This window comes from Haplochromis burtoni, unplaced genomic scaffold (genome assembly GCF_018398535.1).
Source record: "Haplochromis burtoni strain Fernald_Lab_line unplaced genomic scaffold, NCSU_Asbu1 Contig_209, whole genome shotgun sequence".
In the NCBI taxonomy this organism is placed as follows: Eukaryota; Metazoa; Chordata; class Actinopteri; order Cichliformes; family Cichlidae; genus Haplochromis; species Haplochromis burtoni.
This window is the reverse complement of record NW_024582570.1, coordinates 1,030,578-1,051,879: the sequence shown is the minus strand read 5'-3', so window position 1 is coordinate 1,051,879 and position 21,302 is coordinate 1,030,578. Positions and strand designations below refer to the sequence as shown.

The following is a 21,302-nucleotide window of genomic DNA, read 5'->3' as shown; positions in this document are numbered from 1 at the left end:
ACACACACACACACACACACACACACACACACACACACACACACACACACACACACACACACACACACACACACACACACACACACCGAACCAAGGAATTAACTTTTCCTACTTTTTCCAATGTTTCCTTTTCCCTACTTTATTTCCTTTCAGTTTTGCATCCATCTCCACATTTTACTTTTCTCTTGTTTTACTCTTCTTTCACTTATTTTCTCTTTAATTACTTTCTTTTTCCCCCTTCCAAATTTTTCCATGTTTCTCTTCATTTTTTATTCATCTCCATCCCTTTTTCTTTCATTTATATTTCCTACTTAGCTTTACATCATGCCTCCCTTCCAACCCTTTCTATGATTTCTTATTACTTTAATTCTTCTTACTCCATCTGTTTTTTTTATTTCCTGTTACTAAAAATTCTGTTATTTTAAACATGCAAGTCATCCCTTATGTTACCTACCGGTATATGTATCTGAAGCTTTCATGATCATTAATTTTTTTACTCATATGGCTCTCTTTGTGAGGTACAGTGTGGGTTTTAGCAGAGAGTTAGTGGCCTAGGAGTGCATTCATTAATTTCCTCAGAGAAATAGCCATATGGTGTGTGTGTGTCAGATGCATTAAAACACCACTGTTACTGTGGTCACAGGGGCAAATATTTCAATTTAGGTGCTTTTTTATGCTTGAATGATTCATAAGTCAGTGTTTAGTGGTTTAACAAAGAATTTTTTTAAAAAAGTAGCCAATGTCCAAAGAAAAACGAAAAGAAAGACGGGCTACTAGGAAGGAAAATATAAAGAGACATAGGACACAGCACTGCATTTCTTCACATTGAATTTCTGTTTTCTGTGAGTTAATGTCTGCTAGAGGAGGTCAAGATGCCCTTCATTGTTCTACTATGCCAATGTGCATTATATCAGTTGGTGCTGTGGCAATGCTGAAAAGCCTCCTCCTAACATCATCCCCTCTGGGATATTCTGAGAGTTGCTGATGACTTTCTAATTCCCTGATCCCTGAGGAGAAACCCAAGATATTCAGCCCTGACTAGATGCTGCTAATCCTCCAGCAGGGCACTTAGAAATAGATATGGTCCTTGTTAATGTCTTCAGTTGATCTACCTCCCTGAGAGTCACAAAGAAGGAACGCCATACATATTCATGGAGAACTCAAGCTTGAAGCTACTTTGTAAGTGTTTTCTGATAGGAATCAGTCTCAAAGGACCACGTCCCTGTTGTTGTTGTTGTTGTTGTTGTTGTTGTGTCTAAAAACTATCTGTAATGTGCTTGGAGGGTTCATGAATATTTAGTGACCCATAAAAAAAGACTCACGATAACACTGGGCTGAGTATTTTGGGTGGTTACTCTTGAGGCTTGATTGCACTGATAATTATGTTGGATTTGTTAATAGGAAAAATCAGGCAGAACAGAATGTAATAACACAGTGAGCTGGATAAAATATAATATATTTGAGCAGCTTATATAACAGAATCACATTTTGTGGGACAGAAAATGTAGGTATTGTAGATTAAAGAGTGTCAATCCCACTCTGGCAGACACAGTTTCCACCATCCTTTAGACTTTTCTAAAGCTACAACTTCCAGCCTGACACAGCTCTGCTCTGTGTAATTACAATTGGCTCACAGGAGGCTTGAGAAGTTGAGAAGCTTGCTATACTTTTTAGGTCAGCTTCAATCACCCTCCAAGCAGAGGACGTCTTCAAATGCAAACCTCTTGACCAGTCAGATGCTGGATGTATTCTTTTCCCCAACGGTTCATGAGTGAGAACGTACACATTAGTACAGAATGACTAACAGCACCTTACAGGGATCATAAATTACAAATGTATGAGGAGCTTTCTGAAGTGTGAGCCAATAAAACATTAATGACTGTAGCATGAGACTGCTAACAGGAGCATGATGTCTACAAAAAGGTTACGCATGAGACAGGTGATACAACCCATATGTAAAAGAGAGTAAATCAATGTAGAATGCAGTGGTGACTGGAACTCAAGTTAAGATCATCAATGTCAGAAACAAATATTTTTCTGTTCTTTAATGTGGTGCACGTGGGCCCCTGCCATCAAAACAGACACCAGAAATAAAATCCCTGGGGTAATCAGCTAAAAACTGCATGTAGGCATACAGTACAGAAAGGCAGGACTCTACAGTCAACTCAACTCCAAGCTGTCAAGCTCTCTGAGTTATGTTGACAGAGATATGCTGCATGTTCTCACACATGCTGCACAAAAACATCCAGTCCTGCTATTACAGAAAGCAGAAGAAAGAGATACTTTTGGTTTCTTCCTCCTTCACAGGGGGTCACCACAGTGGCTCATTCTGCACTGAATACTTTTCCTCATGCAACCCCCAAAAAGTTTGTCCGCTACAAAAGGGCAAAGATTTAACCAGTTATCTCTTTGTAAATGTAAAATAGAAGACTTCATGTCATCGCTGCATCTTTTTCAGTTCACATCTGAAGTTATATCTGTGTTGTGGAAGCTACAAAGAAGTCACTGATGTATACAGCTAAAACCGGTGTAGCACAACATTACGTTCAAATTGAAATTTGATTTCAGCACACTGGATTAGCCAAAAGACGATACATACTCACCAGCCACTTTATTAGGTACACCTGCTCAGCCGCTCTTTGACACACATAACTAATCAGTAAATTACATAACAGTACCTCAATGAAATTCTCTAAGGAATATTTTGAGCGTGTTGTTGAATCTATTCCACGGAAAATTAAGGCAGCTCTGAAGTCAGAAGTCAAAATGGGGACTGAGCTGGTGGTAAGTTTACATGGCTAGCTTTCATCGTTGACATTTACTTTATGCCAATCTGTAACTCCTTAGTATCTCAGCGTAAAGTGTAATCATCATAATGGAGTGTGAGTGAATTGGGCACAGCAAGAGCTCTGTTATTTAAGGCTGACTGCACACATTTAACTTTTTAAGGGAATAAATGATGCTTTATAAATATCATGTTATTGAAGCATAACTGAACACAGATCCTTTCTTCTCCTCCACATTCAGAGTAGAGCTTGATCAGCATTTTTAAGCCACAAGATACAATTCAAAAATATTGGACTTTTTATTAAAATGCAATGAAAAACCTCTTGAAGACACAGAAAACACAATAAATCACATTACACCAGACACACAAACACTGTGCAACTTATAGACAATATGGGATTCATTCATGGATGGGCTAAACTTGCTGACCTTGCACAATTAACAGCAAGGCCATAGCTGCTGCGGCAATAATGTTTTTACCTGTATGCTTCCAAATGTCTGCAAAGCAGTGAAGCAGTAACATGAGATGACTGAAAATAAGAAGTACATTTTTGTGCATGACTTTGATTGAAAAAGTCCACCCGTTAAAGCACCTGTGACTGTATATATTCAGTGGGTTAACGGGAACCTTTGCTGTTATTGACTTTTCCACTTGGGTGACCAGACGAAGTTCGAGACTGAGACTAATTGAAAGAGCAGAAGGCCTCGGGGGCATTTCAGATGAAAACCTGCAAAATGCAGCAAACTGTTATTACTGCTGCCATTAAGTATGCTTCTTCAATGTGCTGAGGAAAATCACAGGTGAACAAAACAAAAATACATCAAGGAAAGAGCCTGGGATCTATCTGGCAAAGAATAAATTCCAATTTTGTCAGTACAGCACTGGTTAAAATGCACGACATGGAGGCATGTAGTCCCAGTAGATCAACTTAAGGCACTTTTTTTCCCTGGCTAACTTTTTAGATTTGCATTCCAAGAAGTGTAAAGCCTCAGGATTTCATATCTAGGACTCTTATAAGAGAAGGATTTTTCCAATTTAAAAAAATAAAATAAAAAAAAGTCATACTTTGCCCTTGATGCATCATCTTTAGCTTATATTGCTCAGGCAAAACAAGAACAATTTTTTGTGAAAAATTTTAGATTTGTGATATCACTACTTTGCTATTAATGATATTGATTTCCCCATGTTGCTCCTTGATTTGGTTGCATGAACCAAATCATCAAAAACAAAACGTAGTTCAGTATGGAACAAAATACAAAAATACACCAAATCTACACAGACTTGAACACATGTCCCCTGTCAGGGTTATCTCTTGGTCTCTTGGTATTTTCACATGCTGGGATGACACAAATAATAATTCCCCTGTCGTTGAATTGCAAAGCAGATCAAAAATGTGTTTTGTTAGGTCACCGTGACCTTCACATGACACCACAACAAATTCTGACAAGTTCATTCTGGAGTTCAACTAAACCACAAGAAAGTCCCTCAAGGTGTTTGAGATTTGACAAATATCACACTCACAAAAATGAGACAGACAGACATAGAACAAAATGACCATCTTCCTTTGCTTTATCTTGCTTAACAATCTCTGTCTCTCATAGCTTGTTGACTGATGCTTCCACAGTCAAACAATTCACCCCCCACCTCTTTCATGTCATCATTAAATATTCATCGTGCTCCTCAGGGCTCGCTTCTCTAGATCGGAGTGACATTAGGGCAGCAGGTGGCAAAGCTGCTTGCCATTAATTACAAACATCTCCAGGCAGGTGTGAACCCTCGCCCAATACTTTTCATTTAGCGGGGACTGGGACTCATATAAAACACAGCTAAATATCTTAGCCCTAAAACATAAACTGTGACACGCAAGCAAAGAGGTATTTTCATGCGCATTTACAGTCACAACCCAGGGTGCGAATAATGAGTCGATTTCCAAAAAAGCTCTTTTTGAGCAAAACACTTTTCTCTCTGTCTTTTACAGTTTCAAAAATAAAAAAATGGGAAAAAGCCTAAAAGGAAAAGTTTTGTAGATCTCAGTAGCGCTATCTTCTGCAAAAATCACAGCGTGGAGAATCTTTTTGTAGCATTTAGAAGTATTTCACTTCTAGTTTTGTTTGGGGGATTTTTTTTCCTACTTTTCCTGCAAAAGCATTGCACTTCTGTTAGATTCTTGGGCGCCTCTCATATGTATTACTCTTCTAATGTCTGGCAGCAGATTTTTTTGATGGCGTTTAGGTCCCAGGATTGTGAAAACCATTGCAAAAGCAGAACCTTTAAAATACAGACAGTGTGATATTTGCTTCCAGAAGATGTTGGTGAAATGTACCTCACGTCAATGGCTGCAACACAAACAACAAATGATCAATTCCCCCCATGGGGTGTAGCTTTCTTCCTTTTTATATTCAAACATATGTTATCTCATGATGATGGAAAATTCAGTTTTAACTTCTGAATACAGGAAAAGCTTCAGGCTCATTTAGATATTTATTTGCAAACTCCTGTTATTGAGCTTTTCTTCTATGTGCAGGTGTTGCTGCCCAGTGCACCAGAGCTCCAATATTTCTAATAACAGTCACTTTTAAGATTCACTATGACTGCTAAAAAACACCTCCTTGTTGTATAATTGTCTTCTCCAGCTTTGTGGGTGTCAGTTACAGCAAATACATTTCGAATGCTACGCAGCTTTGTAGAGGAACCCACGACTGCAGAGTGACTCCTCAAATGTCGTCTAAGCTCTAATTTAAGTTAGTGATCTTTATAAAACTCTTCTGAGCCATCAAATCTCTTGTAGTGCCCAAATCTTTGATCTTCGCCCTTTGCTTACTTCTCTACAAGTATGCAAAACATAAGGAACATAAGGAATTCCACTAACCTTAACCTTCTTCTCAGTTAACTTTGGTAACATTTTGCCAACAGTTGCACAAAATTTTACTTATAAAGATTCATGCATATTGGTTCTCTGTTTTAGTTCTCGTTTTTAATGTGTCCAAATATGCATTTTAGGGCCCAGTTCATCTTGATTCAAATTATTTTTAAAGCAGAAAAAAAAACAAAAACATTACTGCCATTTGCAGTGCATGACTATGCTTGGCACTTTAATTCCACCTACTCAGAAAAGGCAGGCGGGCAGATAAACTGGCAGGCGGGAGAGTGGATAATGGAGAAATCACTCAGGCATCTTGACACAAACTACCAAAAAATAAATAATAAAAAAGTATAGATGCTGGAAACTACTGACAGACAGATGCAAAGAGACCATTATCAGAGAGGCAATGCACTGTCAGTGACATGCACACTGACAGGTGATACATCAAAGAGAAGCGGAAGCTTTCAGAAAAGAAGATGCAATCATCAAGCCACAGCTTGATTTTTATGATGGGTCCGTTATCAGCCTCTCACATGCCAAAGATGCGTCTCTCCCTGCTGTCTTGCTTTCATCTTTTCATTGCTTTCTTTCAATAGACTCTTACATTTTATACAAAATTCTGACCACTTGAGAAAACAGCAGAAGCAGAAGTTTAGAAAAGGTTTGAATCATCTAAAGAACTTAAATATTACAAGTAAAGATGTGTAATGCATTCAGGAGTTGCAAACAATTACGTGTATTTTCCCCCCAGAAAAACAACAGCAAAAGCACAACAGAACAGAAAGTAGGGGTATTTCACATCACTGGAGCAAAATTATCAAAAAATATGTTATTACTTCTCCTGAGGACCAACTGAGTTGCTGTAATGATGTGATGACTAACATCCACTTGTTGCATGAGTCACCATCCCAACGCCATCTAAAGATGATGACCTCATCTTACTTTGCATAAAACAGTTTTTAGCCATTACTTAAAATGCAGTGCATAATAATGCACTCAGTAAGGTCAACAATCAGCAGCTATGAAGTGTGTACACTGACGACAGAAGTCAAAGGCAACCTGCAGTCAGTAATGGGTAAATACACGCACACATACACATCCAGCATTAAAGTAAAATGATTCATATTATACTTGTACTTATTTAGTCTATTTCAGAGTGCCTTTGCTGAGATGGTCTGGCTCATGACTCACTGGTGTTAAGGACTGTGGCTCACACCATGAGCATGAATGTGTCTGTTGATTCATGTGAAAGTTGTGTGTTCAGAGGGATGTAATTATTTTTGTTGAGAAGTTCTTAAATAATCATATATATTACTTTTAATTATAATATTAATGGATCTGGTTTCAGTTTAACCAGTGAATCTAAATTGCCCATGGTTGTCCGTCTCTCTGTGATAGCCCTGCATCAGGGTAAGAACATTCAATGACTGGTGAGTCAACAACATTGCTTCATGGTCAGCACTCTATTTGCTCAAAACAGACCATTTGCATTGGTGCTGATGCCACACATCCCATCTATTATACTTTTTATTATCCGAATCTGTAAAATTTACTATTAGCTATATTTAAAAATGCTATACTAAATCCTCAAACTTAGTGGAGTTGAAGGATAAAATAGAACAGATTTGAAAATATAAAGAAAAGTAAAGAAAATGTACTTTCTGCAGTTACTTAACGTGTCATTTTACAATGTGACAAATTCACACATTCAATAGAAAAAGAAAAAAGGTCAATTAATGAAGTCATAAGAAACTGTTTCAGATGAACTAATGTTGATTAATGTTGAAGAAATGTTTTCCTTATTATCTCACTTGCATTTTTTAAAGCTTGCTAAAAATATTACGCGTTTTTTTTCTTTGCAGCCTATTTTTATAAAAAATGTTGCTTTAGAACAGCCCACCTGCAGTGTATGTGCAAACACTGATGTAAGACACACAGTCTGCTGCCTGCGTTTATCTCCCCTGGTTCCTTAACAGTCGTCACATCTGTTGAGCATCGTTATCAGGTTGCTGTTGTACATTTTGCGTACATATGTGTGTGTCCGTAACACAATTATCTACTTGGAAAGATAACGCTGCCTGATAATCACACTAAAATGTCAATTTAAGATTGATAAACTGACTGTTAAGTATGTCCCATTTACCTATAAAGCTGCAAAACAACTGACCACAGATTAAAATATGCCTTCCAGTGCAACTGCAAACTACCGAAGACAACCACATAAAGATGTGTTGACTGGCTCAGTATTATTGGAGTGAGAGGTCAGACAGTAAATCAGCTATTACACTTCTAGTTCCATTCAGAAAGGTCACAATGACATGTAATGACTTTAAATCAAAAGGGAACTGGTTAAAAAAAAACCAAAACAAAAAACGCTTTAAGCATTCAGCATCTTTGTAGTAAAGCTGCACTGAGCATGTGTTTTAGGACCTGATATCTTATGCACTGCGATCACTGCTCAAAACAGTGAGTGGGTGCATACATGGGCACACATCACATCTCAGGTCATTTGTGGCAAATGTTCTTCACATGCCTCAGGACGTTCTACAACTCTGCATTGACAGTCTGACTGTGGGGGACAAATTCATGGTGCATGGCTCTATCAGTGGTGAAAAAACAATTAACATGCTTGTGGTCACACTTTATGATCTGATGAGCCGCCTTCAGGCTTTGATACTGTGGGATTTTCCATTGTAAATTCCCTTTCGGTTCTGTTATAGCTATATATAAAATATATAAAAATTTCCCACTCGCCCTGTGGGTGGTCTTTATCCTTCAAGCTTGAGGGTCCTGCACAGTATCTTTGATGTTGATAGGGCTGCACTTTTCTGGGCAGAGATGTCATTCCTGGAATCTGCTTGAGCGACTTACCCATTTTGGGGGTCACTACTCCAAGTACTCTGATTATCAAGGGTAGCACTATTGCTTTTACCGTCCACATCTTTTCTGGCTCCCTTCTCGGGTTTCTCGAGTATCTTTTGTTCCTTCTTCCTCTTGTTGCTATTACTTCGTGTAACTACCTCTGCTACTACAGTCTTCTTCCTCTGCTTGTCCACCACTACTATGTCTGGTGTCTTAACTCGTTATTCTCAACCACCCTATTATCCCATTTTGACCATGGGGCTTCCTGGCCATACTTATCATAGATGTTCCTGTACACTATGCTGGCCACTTGGTTATGCCCTGCCTGCTTGCATTGTACACACTGCTGTTACAGTATGTGCTGGATTGTCCCTGAGACCATCTCAGATTTGCCTAATCAATATTTATGCCATTTTTTTGTTTTATAGATGTTTTTCTAAAACACATTTCTGTTTTTCGTTTACAACTATCAGAATTAAAAAATGACTAAAGTTTGTATCCCATCTACTATTATTATTTTTATCAACTTTTACTGGAGTATTTCTTTATTCTAGTAGCTGTACTTCTACTTCAGAATGTGTGCTTTTTCCAAGTCTGAATACCACATAAAAGAACAGTCGTTATCATTCTCAGCCCATGGGAAGTGAGGAAAATAGGCAGGCGTGCTGACCTGAGTGACTTTTGGAAGGGCCAAATTATTATTACCAAGTGACTCGACCAGAAGCAACTAATCCTTTCAGTAACAGTGAATACCTACCAATCACAGTCTGAGCCGGGAAAAAAAAATCTAACCAGGATATTTGCTTTGACATGGTATGTGCTGAAACAAGTCTGAGCCATGGCAGCAACTTAAAATAATCATGTACTGTTCAGGCCTCTGCATCGTGGTAAGACTCCTCGCTTTTAAGACACGACGACGACTTGGTTTCAGTGCATTTCATCCAAGGTCCTGTTTTAAAATATAGATATTTCTGACATTTCACAGACGAAATGACTAAAGCACAGAGAAATATTCTAATCCCTATTAATCATTACATTTCATCCTCATTATGTAACATATTCATGCTCATTGATACGTTTTGTTCCTGTGCCAAGATGACAACATAATTTACAGCTGATTCAAATCCTCTGTAACACCACTGACCTTCTCTCTCAGCTCTCTGTGCTGCCGCTGCCTCTGTCATATCTCTGTGCTTTCTGCATTGGCAGGAGGAACACACCCATCTTCACTGTCACGTAAATGCACACACTTTAACAGACAATCCTCAGCACGACCTTCATAATAAGACTAGACTTCTTTGAATTATTCAACATCTGCTCTGTTCACAGATGAAAAAAGATAAATTATAAATAAATTGCTGCTGATGACTAATTCAGTAAAATTAACTGGGCAATTCCCATGAGATAAATGAAGGTAAATGGACACAGTGTAAGATAATGACTATACCAGCTTTTGTAAGAAATCCTTCAATTACAAAAATGTCTCCATTATCCACATTAACTTAGATAAAAGTTGTCTTTATAACAGTAGTAGGAAGTCTCTGCAGTTTGCCTGCATCATAGACCCCACCCCCATATGTTGCACATATTAAGTACTACCACAAATAACATCAGCGGAAAGTGAAATATGAATCAATGTTGTTCCCTGGTGAATGTGCAAATCACGCCTGCTGCACTTAAAAATGGAAGCTTGATGTTTACATACTTCTCCGTCATCAGTGAGGTATGAAAATCCTGACACACGTGAGTCTGAGGTTCATTAGTACAAATGAGAAAGTGCCAGGTGACGTCTGTAGGCAAGCGGAAAAGATAGTGGAGGAGGATATTAGAGAACATTTACAGATAAGAATAATGATTAGTGTACAGTAAGGGGCAGGTGGCTCCACGGTGTACTGGTTTACATATTTGTGTAACAAGCGAGAGATCCTCCTTGAGCATCCGCCATAAACACCAGCCAAATCAAACATGCAGAGCCACCCGCTTCGGCCACGCCCTGTCAATAAGGAAGCGGTTGAAAGCAGCTTTACGAAGGCAAAGACAGTACTTTGTGTTTTAGTTATTTTGAAGTATAGTAAATGCATTATGTAACATGGTGTGTTATTTAACCCCCCCACCAAAAACACAACCTATTATTCATTTCATTCTTTTATCCAGCTCAGAAAGAGGTTGGTTTTCTATGACTCACAAAAAAACATGGTTGACTCTCTTACACGCACACCACTAGACAAGAGCATTAAAGTGTTTACCAGGACAGGGCTACTGCAACGATATTTGTGCATCCCATAACGCAGTGATAACCATGGACTCATCCATTGTAGCTGAAGAGCATGAATGAATCTTGCCTAGAGTTGCACTGCACTGATAAAAGGTCTTAAGTACAATACAGACTACAAGCAGGAAGACATTAATTAGTATTCAAGATGTGATCCATGTCTCTTAAATGTGTCAGGGACATTTTATAGACCACTCCTAGACAGAGCGCTACTAGAACACTGGAGAACTGAGACTGTGTTGTGATATTTCATCTGTTCTGGGCTGTAGTCTGTGGTCAGTTGTAACTGATTTAATCCTCAGAAATAAAGATATTTATTAGGGCTGTGCCATATCATAAAGTCCACGATAATACTGGTATAATTAAAATACCAGTATTATATGGGGTAGCTGTAGCTCAAGAGGTAGAGCAGGTCATACACTAATTGGAAGGTTAGTGGTTTGATCCTTGACTGCTCCAGTCTGCATGCCAAATACATACATACATAGAAAAAACTGCTTCTTTAAAGTGCTTTAAGTGCTCCAGCAGAGCAGAAAAATGTGATGTTAGAACCAGCTGATTTATGTTTTAACCTTGTTGTGAAGCACTTTCGTGTACCTTCAGTTTCAAATGTGCTATATAAATAAAGTTGTATTGTATTGCATTGTACAAAAATCTGCGTGCATACACAATAATGACCAAGCCCAGCTATGTCTGAGAACGAGAGCTGGGTGTCAGTCTCCAATGGCAATTTACTAGCTATAAAGGAGGTTACTTTAAAAACTTCCAGCAAAGCAACATTCTTTGCAACTGTTCATTACTTAAAGGAAAAAAGGCACACCAGCAACTACAATAAGGCTACAAAGGCACAAGAAGAAGGGATGCTAGCAGCTGGTGATGTGATACCCCAAAAGTCAACAAATAACTCATCGAGTATCGCTAGAGCATTTGCCAGCTGTGGTCACAATCAAGTGTGTGGGGATGGAGAGGGGGGGATCCAAATGACATTTGACATTAACTTTGTCACTATTAAACTAAAGCATTAAGCTGTATATAATGCGTCACTAATACTGCATTATAATCTTCCAGCTGCTGGCACCTCAGTAGATTCACACTTCAAATGAGGTAATATGACATCAGTGACAGCAGCTCACTTATAGATGCTGATGCCTGCAAGTTGCAATCTCCAATAAGGACGCCTTAAATATAAATCATCAATTATATAATTATTGCAAGTTTCTTTGAAATATAGTGACATAAGGCCATATGACCAACCCCCAGAGTTAAAATGATCTGTTCCTAGCTCACTGGGCAACTTTCAGTATACTGGTTAGCCCACATGCCAGTACGAGATGAGCCCCCTGGAAATTTTGTTCAGAGATCAGACAGAAGCAGGGAAAGAACTTAAGTCAAGGGTGGTAATGCATATCAGTCGGTAAGGATGATTCATAAATTCACATACACTGTAAAGCACAATTTGCAGATCACCACAAACTGAAAAAGAAACATTAATTTTAAGCCCATTGAATGAGAAAACGTTAGTCAGGAGTTATTATGACATATTTTTTTAAGACATTTTCTTAAAAATGACAATTTCACTGATCAGGTGTTTCCGCTCAGTATGTTTAACCCTTTTTGTCTAATTCTAGCACCGTAAGTGCAAGGGGATAAGAGAAACATAGTCCAAACAATGGCCGCTGAACCTGTGTTCTTCCCACACATATTACTGTAACACTGAGTCAACATATAGCTTTAAATATTGAGATAATAATGAATTCTTCAACTGGGCTCTGGCTGTTCGGAGAATGTGAGGGAGGACAGAAACACAAGCACACAGTTACAGAAGAACAGGTTAGGTAATACAACATTAAACTATATCCATATAAACTTCATATCTCATTTCACTACTATAGAAATACATGCTGAAAAATGAAACTACTGCCCAGCCGAGGCGAAATCTGTGGTTGCATAAGAGATCTATCACTTTGGGTGCAGCAGACATAACTGACAGCTGAGAGCAGCTCCCTTGTCTCTTACTAGAGGTGAGAAGTGATGCTCTTCTCTCAACCACTCTGTCAAATGAAGGACTGAAGTATTCCTTCTCTCTGTTGTCCTTAAATGAAATACATTGTAAAAAAGAAGCAGCAGGAAAGGTTGTTTTTCCAAGTACAGGCATATAAGGAAGGTTTGTTGGAGTAATGGCTTCTTTTTGAGCATTTTGTGTTTCTTTTTCTCTCTGGCATCATTTCCCTTTGTTTCTTCATTCAGACAACATTTCTTATCTAAGCTATAAATACATTTTGTTAACTTTTGTTTTCTTTCTCTAGCTTTTATAATTTCCACTTATCCCCCAGCTGGTCGCAGCAGATGGTTGCCCATTCTTGAGCCCGATAAGGCAGTGGGCTCTTCCGGTTAAAAGAGTTTTTCTTTCCCACAGTTGCCAAGTCCTTGCTCATAGTGGATTATCTGAATGTTGGGGATCTCTCTCTAATATTGTAGGGATTTTACCTTGCAATATAAAGCTCCTTGAGGCAACTGTTGTTGTAAATTGGCATTATAAAAATAAAACTGAATTAAATTCAGATAAATTCCCTGTTGCTATTTGGAACTGTGGGATTGAGTTAAACCTGAAAAAAATGCATCCCTTCAGGCTCCAGCATTTAAAAGGATAAACAAAACATTATTTTTTAGCAAGAATATGCATGAAATGCCAAACGGGATGCCAGTGAGGGAAGTGACAGGAAAATGAAGGAAAACTTAATGTATGATGGATGTGAACAATTAAAGTTGATATTGGTTTCTCAGTGCATGAAAATCTCATTGCAACGGACAGAGACGTACAGGCTGACATGCTAAATACTGTTTGGTGATAGATTGATGGACTTAATACTAATACAGGTAGTTTATGCTCACTTCTGTTATCCTTGTGCACAGTGCATGCTTTCTTCTGCACTTTGGTGTTGTGCACCTCCTAATATTAGCATATTACATGCACATGGCCATTCTAGTTGGGCTCAAGTCACAACCAAGAGGAGCTTCACATGCTTTTCAGCGATATAACAATGCAGGACAGTAGATTTTCACAGATGGCGCAGAGGGAGATTGATAAGAGAGTTGAAAAAGATGAGACGTCTCCAGAAGAATTTGAAACAAAAACCTTGCTGTTTTTTTGTTTGTCCATTGTTTTGACTTTTTGTAATAATATTCCAGTCATTATGCTGTGATTTTTTTCCTTAGTTGCTTTGCCTCTTGTTAGGTAGACTGTTTAATTTGGCAGATTTTAATGTCAAATGCCCTTTCTGATGCGACACCAAAATTTCTCACAGGATCAAACCAGGAATCATTTGCTTGTTAGGCAAATGTGTAAATCACAAACATACACTATATTGTAAAAGCTGTCACTCACTCATTCCAGTCATTCTAGTAACTTCCGTGGCCACAGGTGTATAAAAACAAGCACCTAGGCATGCACACTGGTTCTACAAACATTTGTGAAAGAATGTGTCACTCAGCGGTACTGTGTTAGAAAGCCATTGTGTAACAAGTCCAATCGTGAAATTTCTCATTGAGAAATTTATAAATATTCCACAGTCAACTGTTAGTGGCATTGTAACAAAGTGGAATCGATAGGAAACAATAGCAACTCAGTGAGGAAGTGGTAGAGCGGGGGTCAGGGGATGCTGATGCGCAGAGTCAATCATTACAGACCTCCAAACGTCATGTGACCTCCAGGTTAGCTCAAGAACAGTGTGTAGAGAGCTTCATGGAAAGGGTTTCTATGGCTGAGCAGCTGTGTCCAAACCTTACGTCATAAAATACACTGCAAAATGTCAGATGCAGTGCTAGAAAGCATGTCGGCACTGGACTCTAGAGCAGCGGAGACGTATTCTCTGAAGTGGCGAATAACGCGTCTCTGTCTGGCCATCTGATGGACGAGTCTGAGTTTGGAGGTTGCCAGGAGAACTGTGCTGTCTCACTGCATTGTGCCAAATGTAAAGATTGATGCAGGGGGGATTGTGGTGCGGCCGTGTTTCAGGAGTTCATCTTAGCTTCTTAGTTCAAGTGAAAGGAACTCCTATGCTTCAGCATACCACGACATTTTGGAAAATTTCATGCTCCCAACTTTGTGCTAACAGTTCGGGGATGAGCTCTTCCTGTTCCAACATGACTTCGCACCAGTGCACAAAGCAAGGTCCATAAAGAAATGAGTGAATGAGTTTAGTTTGAAAGAACTTGAGTGGCCTTTACAGTTTAGTCCTAACCACAACCTGATAGAAGACTTCCCAGAAGAGTTGAAGCTGTTTCAGCAAAGGGTGGGCTGACATCAGACAGTAGACAAAAACTTTTAGCAACACAGTGTATGAAAGTAAAATATCAAAATTTATTTCGTGTGATTTCTGAAAACAATCATTTAATATCTGTCATAATTTATTTTTGCTTGGGTAACAAGTCATTTACACACACTAATACCTGCAAAGTCCCGATCCATTAGCACTTGTATTAACTGTCAACGCACTGACTCTGAAGATGATCACTTGTCCTACTTTTATGCAAATTTTCAATTTCAATTGAACTATAACAAGAGACACAGTTCATTACCCTGAAAACTGAACTTCTCTGGTTAAAATTTTAGTTCCTAAAAACTTTTACATGTGCAAAACAGTGATGTGAAAGTAGAAACGCATTTGAAAGACAGAATTACGCATTTCTGGATCCAGTGATAAATCTGCGACACAAACATTTCTTGGTGTGATTCATTAGGCAGCTAGAGACTTGAATTCACCCTATTAACCTGGTAGGGTTGATATCATATCATCGCCATGAGTGTGGAATAGAGAGCTATGTCTGCTTCCCATTTGTGTTATGACAGTAAGCAAGGTACGGTCTAACCTTCCACTCTTATCTGTAATTTAATCCTTTATAAGCATCCTGCATGGATTTTTGAAGCGAAACACAAATGCAGAGATGCAGCACATTTTGCATTCACACTCACTGTATCTTAAGCCAAACTGTGTACTAGTGCAACTCTAATCCCGAGAACATGTTGAGGTTTAAATGAGATGAGAATGCAATAAACAAGAGGGGAAAGGAAAACATTGCGTCTTGCTGGAGAGCTTTGAAGTGAGAACTGGATCAAATCCCCATACGAAGCAAATTGCCTCTCTTTCCCACCAACTAAAGGGGATCAAAACTGTCTGTCCTAAAAATAAGAATCACTCCCCATCCTTCTTCCTTTCTCTGTGTATTCTCCATGGGAAGACAAACACCACAGACCTTCAAGTTTTCCCTCCAACTCAACAAAGCCCTGGTCTTTCTCTTAAAAACAAACAGATAAGCCGCTCACTGTTGTCACTGTTTAAACAAGTTCACATTCATGTTTACATAGATATCCGTGTCCAGTTTTAAGAGATTATGTAATTATAATCATTCGGTGATCTGTTTTAAATGTAAATTTTTAAAAACCCCAACAAAATATAATAAGAGAAATAGAACTGCAGACGATCCTCGTGAGTCCTGGGCGATCTGTTTCAAGAACTGAACTGCTTAATGCGAAACCATGTAGAAGACAAAGGGAGCTTTGACGAGAGATCATTATTCACGTAATACAGCTCTGTGCTACACTGCGATTAAATAATAAGTCAATAAGGCAAAAGAGCTGAGTAAGTGCTAAACTTTATGCGTCCGGTTCTTTTTCCTCCATTAGCATTAAATGTAGCAGACAGAGGCCTCCTCTGTACTTGGAGAGGCCTAAATGTGCATCAGCATTACGGTGCTATAAGTGTCATAAGAGACATTGCATAAGTAAATAATTCAACCGCTCACCCACCCACAAACTCGTCCAGCCCACACGGGACTATACAATGGTTGGATATTTAGTTTACCACACACAGGGACACACAGACACACACAAACATAAATTACTAGACTGCTGTACATTTATGTAATATTATAACCCTGTTCCCCCCAAAAAGTTGGGAAGCTGTGCAACCTGTGACATAAACAGAATTGCATTTAAATCATGTCGGTGATTTTACAAAGCAAGCTAAAACTAAAAAAGCTTTAATTTTAGAGAAATATGAAGAGATTAAACACATAATACAGACTGAAAGCAACACAGCTGCTACAAGTAGATTAGCAGTGTGTGCACATGCTTATAATAAAAAAGTGCTTACAGTAGTATAGTATTGATGACACTACTTTCTGGGGAAAGTGCTTACAGTATATAAATTTTTGTCTTTCTATGGTAAAGAATTTGTAGATGTAGTGATGACTTGCAGTCACATTAATCACATCTCAATTCTCCGACAAATTTCAGTTTACTCTTTAAACTGGGGTGATCGTGGCTCAAGAGTTGGGAGTTCGCCTTGTAATCGGAAGGTTGCCGGTTCGAGCCCCGGCTTGGACAGTTTCAGTCGTTGTGTCCTTGGGCAAGACGCTTCACCCATTGCCTACTGGTGGTGGTCAGAGGGCCCGGTGGCGCCAGTGTCCGGCAGCCTTGCCTCTGTCAGTGCGTCCCAGGGTGACTGTGGCTACAATGTAGCTTGCCATCACCAGTGTGTGAATGGGTGGATGACTGGATGTGTAAAGTGCTTTGGGGTACATTTAACACAACCTTACCAAACTTTCCTACAACAGCTTTTTGTACCCAGCCATATTGCTGAACTATCGCCAGTGAATCTAATTAGTCAAAAACAAGCAAAAAATATCTCAGCATGAACATGTAAAGATTTATTTTTACGTTATTCTCGGTTGCATGTGGAGTTTGAACTGATTTGCAGTCACTCATCATGGGCATGAATGTTCTTCTTGACAGAAATGGTAGAGGCAATTTCAATCAATTGGTTTCTCATCACAGTCCTGGATTTTTAGCGTAGTCCACAAATTCAGTTTCTGTAGGGTTGAGGTCAGAGCTTTAGGATGGCCATTCAATAATCTTATTGATCGTCTCAAGTTTCAATTGTCTAGCTGTTGATTTGAAGTGAAATTGAAGAATTTGGAGGTAGTTCTCTTTTTTCGTTGTGCAATGATCCAGTGCCACCACCTTGCTTGACAGCTGGCGAAAGCCTCACTTTTATCATCTTTTAAACATACATCTCGTCATTGTGACCAAAAGTAAAGCTAGAATTCTCCTTCTTAGCTTCTCACTGAGTTGCTTGGACTTTCCCATTGTTCTGAGTACATCAGTCCAATAAATTCTGTCAAACAAATCCTTTTATGCTGGCAAAGAGAACCTACCAGTTGCAGTCAATCATGATCACGATGATGTTAATAAGCCTTGGCCTTGTCAAGTTAAAAAATGTTTTATTGCCTTCAGCATCAATTAGTAAGTGTGTGTATTTAAGCCTGTATGTATACTTTAAAATGTGTGTGGAGAAGAGAAAATCCCCCCCAAAATTTCAAACTGCACACCCAATTCTTGTTTTTTAAAAAAGTAATTAAAGATGTGTGCTGCATAATTATTGCATCCTGGAAAAAGAACAGATCAAATCTTTTAAAAGCACCCAAAATTATTACAACAATCATTCTGATAACAAGTGTATGTAAACTGACCACAACTGTATCTGCCTGATTCTATCAAGAAAAGGAATATACAGCAAAAAGATATAGCTGTTTCTACTTTTATTTTAATCTATGTGCATCAAACTGAACAACGCATTTTATGACTTAATGATTAAAAGTAGCACATTTTTGCAAATATGATTCTCAGTATCACCTAAGTGAACACCTGTTTCTGTCACATGCATAGACACCTGAATGTGATCAAATGAAGACATGGATAAATTTCTCTATAGTTGCCCATGCGGGACCATGAAACTGGCACATGATAGGCACTGTGATTGCCCAGGGAGACTAAAAAACTAAAGCATGTCGAACTAATTTAAGAAATCAATATCTTATCTCGTGAGACATCTCACACAGGAGATAGTCAGAGTTCTGGGACATGTAAAGTGACTAAATAGCTTTAAAAAGAAAATCCCATTAGAATATGGCCCCATTTAGAAACAACACAATCTGAAAGTGTGTATGAAAGTGCATGTGTGCAGGGAATTGGTTTATGTTTGTTTTTGTTTGGCTCTCGTGATTTAAACTCACCCTAAAGTCGATGCCCACAGTGGAGATGAAGCTGCCGGCCAGGAAAGCTCCGTCTTTGAATCGGACCAGAAGACAGGTTTTCCCCACACCAGAATCTCCAACCAGCATCACCTGCACAGGTATTCCAGCAGGAGTGAGTTAGAGGCATGCGAGGGATATGATCCCCCTCCCCCCCCCAAAAAAAAGTAAATGCCAGAAATAACTGAAATAATTAGCATGAACAGGAGGGAGCTGTTGCTCATTTGTTTAATTAACTATCAGCGTCTGATTGTTTGTCATCGCCGCATCTGAATCATTCGGCTAAATCGGTCCTGGTATTCTGGTGCTTGGCCACGGAAGAAGGTGTACGTGGATGAATGTGTGACTCCTTGCTGCGGCCAGTTGATGTCCTTAAAGCCTTTCTGTAAGTGCATGATGTATTCGTACGCGGCTAACTTTATTGCAGAAAAGCGAGCTGTACATTTCTCTTTTTATTCAGAGCTGTGATTAGGTTAAAGGTTTTATGTGATTACTATTATCAGTTTAGCTGAGGCACTTTGGGACCTGGAGTATGGAAATTAAAAGCGCCTCCTGGGTCCGTAGAGAGGAAGCAGAGAGGACACGAAAGAACCAGGAAGGAGAATAAAAAAAAAGGAGTTGCTCCCACTTCTTTTTATCTTTAAAAATCTTGTTTCTTTTATGACCCCTCCCTCAGAAGCCTCACCCATATTCAGACCTTTGAAGGAGTGTGTAGGAGAAGGTGCTTGGATTCTGTCTCTCTTATATTTAATGTGATTATTGACCACAGAGAGCCTTAATACATGGAACATGGCAAAATGCCCGACAAATGACACTTTTTAGAGCACGATCAGATAGAGGTACAGTGCAATCTCTCAAAAGCCTGCTGCTAACCTTGAATCTACAGGTTGGACTATAATCCAGTGCTGAATTATCAAAAGAAATCAAAAGAGAAGGATTAGAGAGAATTTCGAAAGCACTTGTCAGAGCTGTAGGAAATCAGTGTGGCAGCATATGATGCTACTGAAGAAAAGCCAGGCAGTAGAGATTTTCACCAGTAGAAATCTGAGCCCAAACTGAAACAGGTTAATCCAACCTTTTGAAAACATGGAAGTAGAAGCCCTTCATTTAAGTGGCTTACATGGAACAATCCATTCTTTCAAATGGAAAAAAAGCAACACAAAGCCATCTCTCCTCTCACATCAAACAGCTGCTTCAAAAACACGGAGTAGGTGGCAAGGGCCCCTTGAAGCTAGGCTGGGAGTACACACAGGGAATATGTGGGTGTAAATCTGTGTTTGTGTTGAGGTGAAGTGGCAGCTCACACCCAGTACCCTCACATTAGGTTGTGTACACCAACAACTCATCCTGCTTCTGAGGAAAACCTGCTATTAACCGGTTGCACGGAAGGAGCAAATGATTTGTTGGTTGGCTGTTGTAGTGCGATGCGCCCCTTCTCCGGGTTATCGATTGTTTATTGACACAGCTGCTGTCGCGGGTTCGCTGCTGTTTAAATGATAAAGGTGGTGGTAAAACGGAAGACAATGAAAGCTGGGCAGGACAACGGCAGCAGCAGGGATAAAGTAGACTACAATCGGGTTTATCGTGCCTAAAATACACACACATACACAAAAGCATGCATATCATTTGCTCGATATTTAGTTTTTGACCTTCGTGGGTGTGTTGTTTCCCAAATTATACCCCACCGCACCCTTTCATGTTTTCATGCAAAGTCCTCCAACACAGTCGACTTTTGCGTGACTTGGGTTGACTGAGTAACATCGGCGGACACCTTTACCTTGAAAGCGATGTCATAAAACTCGCTGCTGTTGCTGATGGACGGTCTGCTGGGATGGACTACACCATTCATCTGAACGATGCCCGGGCTTCCTCTCGCAGATTTCCCGGTCCCTTTCCCGGAGGGGCTGCCCGCGGACGGGCTGCTGGTCGCTGCTTTGCCTTTGACTGCCTTCTTGCGAGACATGTCTCAAGATTTTATAGTTTGTTTGTTTCTTTAAAAAAAAACTATTCTCAACAGACACAAACAAACAAAAAGCAAATCTAACCGGAATCTGCGCAAGGTAGGGCCGAAAAGTTGGAGCAGCGAAGAAGTTAAATCAGGTGATTTTTTTTTTCACCTGTGCGTTAAACGCATGTTCCTCGACACCTTTCCACTCAAAGTAGGAGTGAATTTGTCGCAAATCGCTGTCGCTTCCGTTGTTGATCTGCCGCTTCCTGCTCTTGATAGGTTGCTCTTTCCAGGACAGCAGCTTCAGCACTGCGCGTAGTAACGGCAAAGCCGAAGGGGGCAGAGCTGAAGTCGATTTAGAGAGGAGGGGGGATTTTCAGGTTTAAACACAATCACGTGACTTCCAAACGCATAACCTCCAATCGACGGGGTCAGGGGCGCTCTCCGTGGTCCTGAAAAAGAAGAGAAGGAACAACAA

The 21,302-nt window shown here is 39.5% G+C and overlaps 1 protein-coding gene across 1 annotated transcript in view; it reads right to left on the bottom strand.

Annotated features, from left to right (window-relative positions):
* LOC102293598 (ras-related protein Rab-26) overlaps positions 1-21,254 on the bottom strand; it is a 56,183-nt gene extending 34,929 nt beyond the window's left edge. The window contains exons 1-2 of the mRNA XM_005936196.3: positions 20,654-21,254; positions 18,859-18,969 (exon numbers count right to left, since the gene is read on the bottom strand). Coding sequence (XP_005936258.1) covers positions 18,859-18,969; positions 20,654-20,839 — 297 coding nt within the window. The 5' untranslated portion in view covers positions 20,840-21,254. The remainder of the gene's footprint in view (positions 1-18,858; positions 18,970-20,653) is intronic.
* Positions 21,255-21,302: the final 48 nt, after the last annotated feature.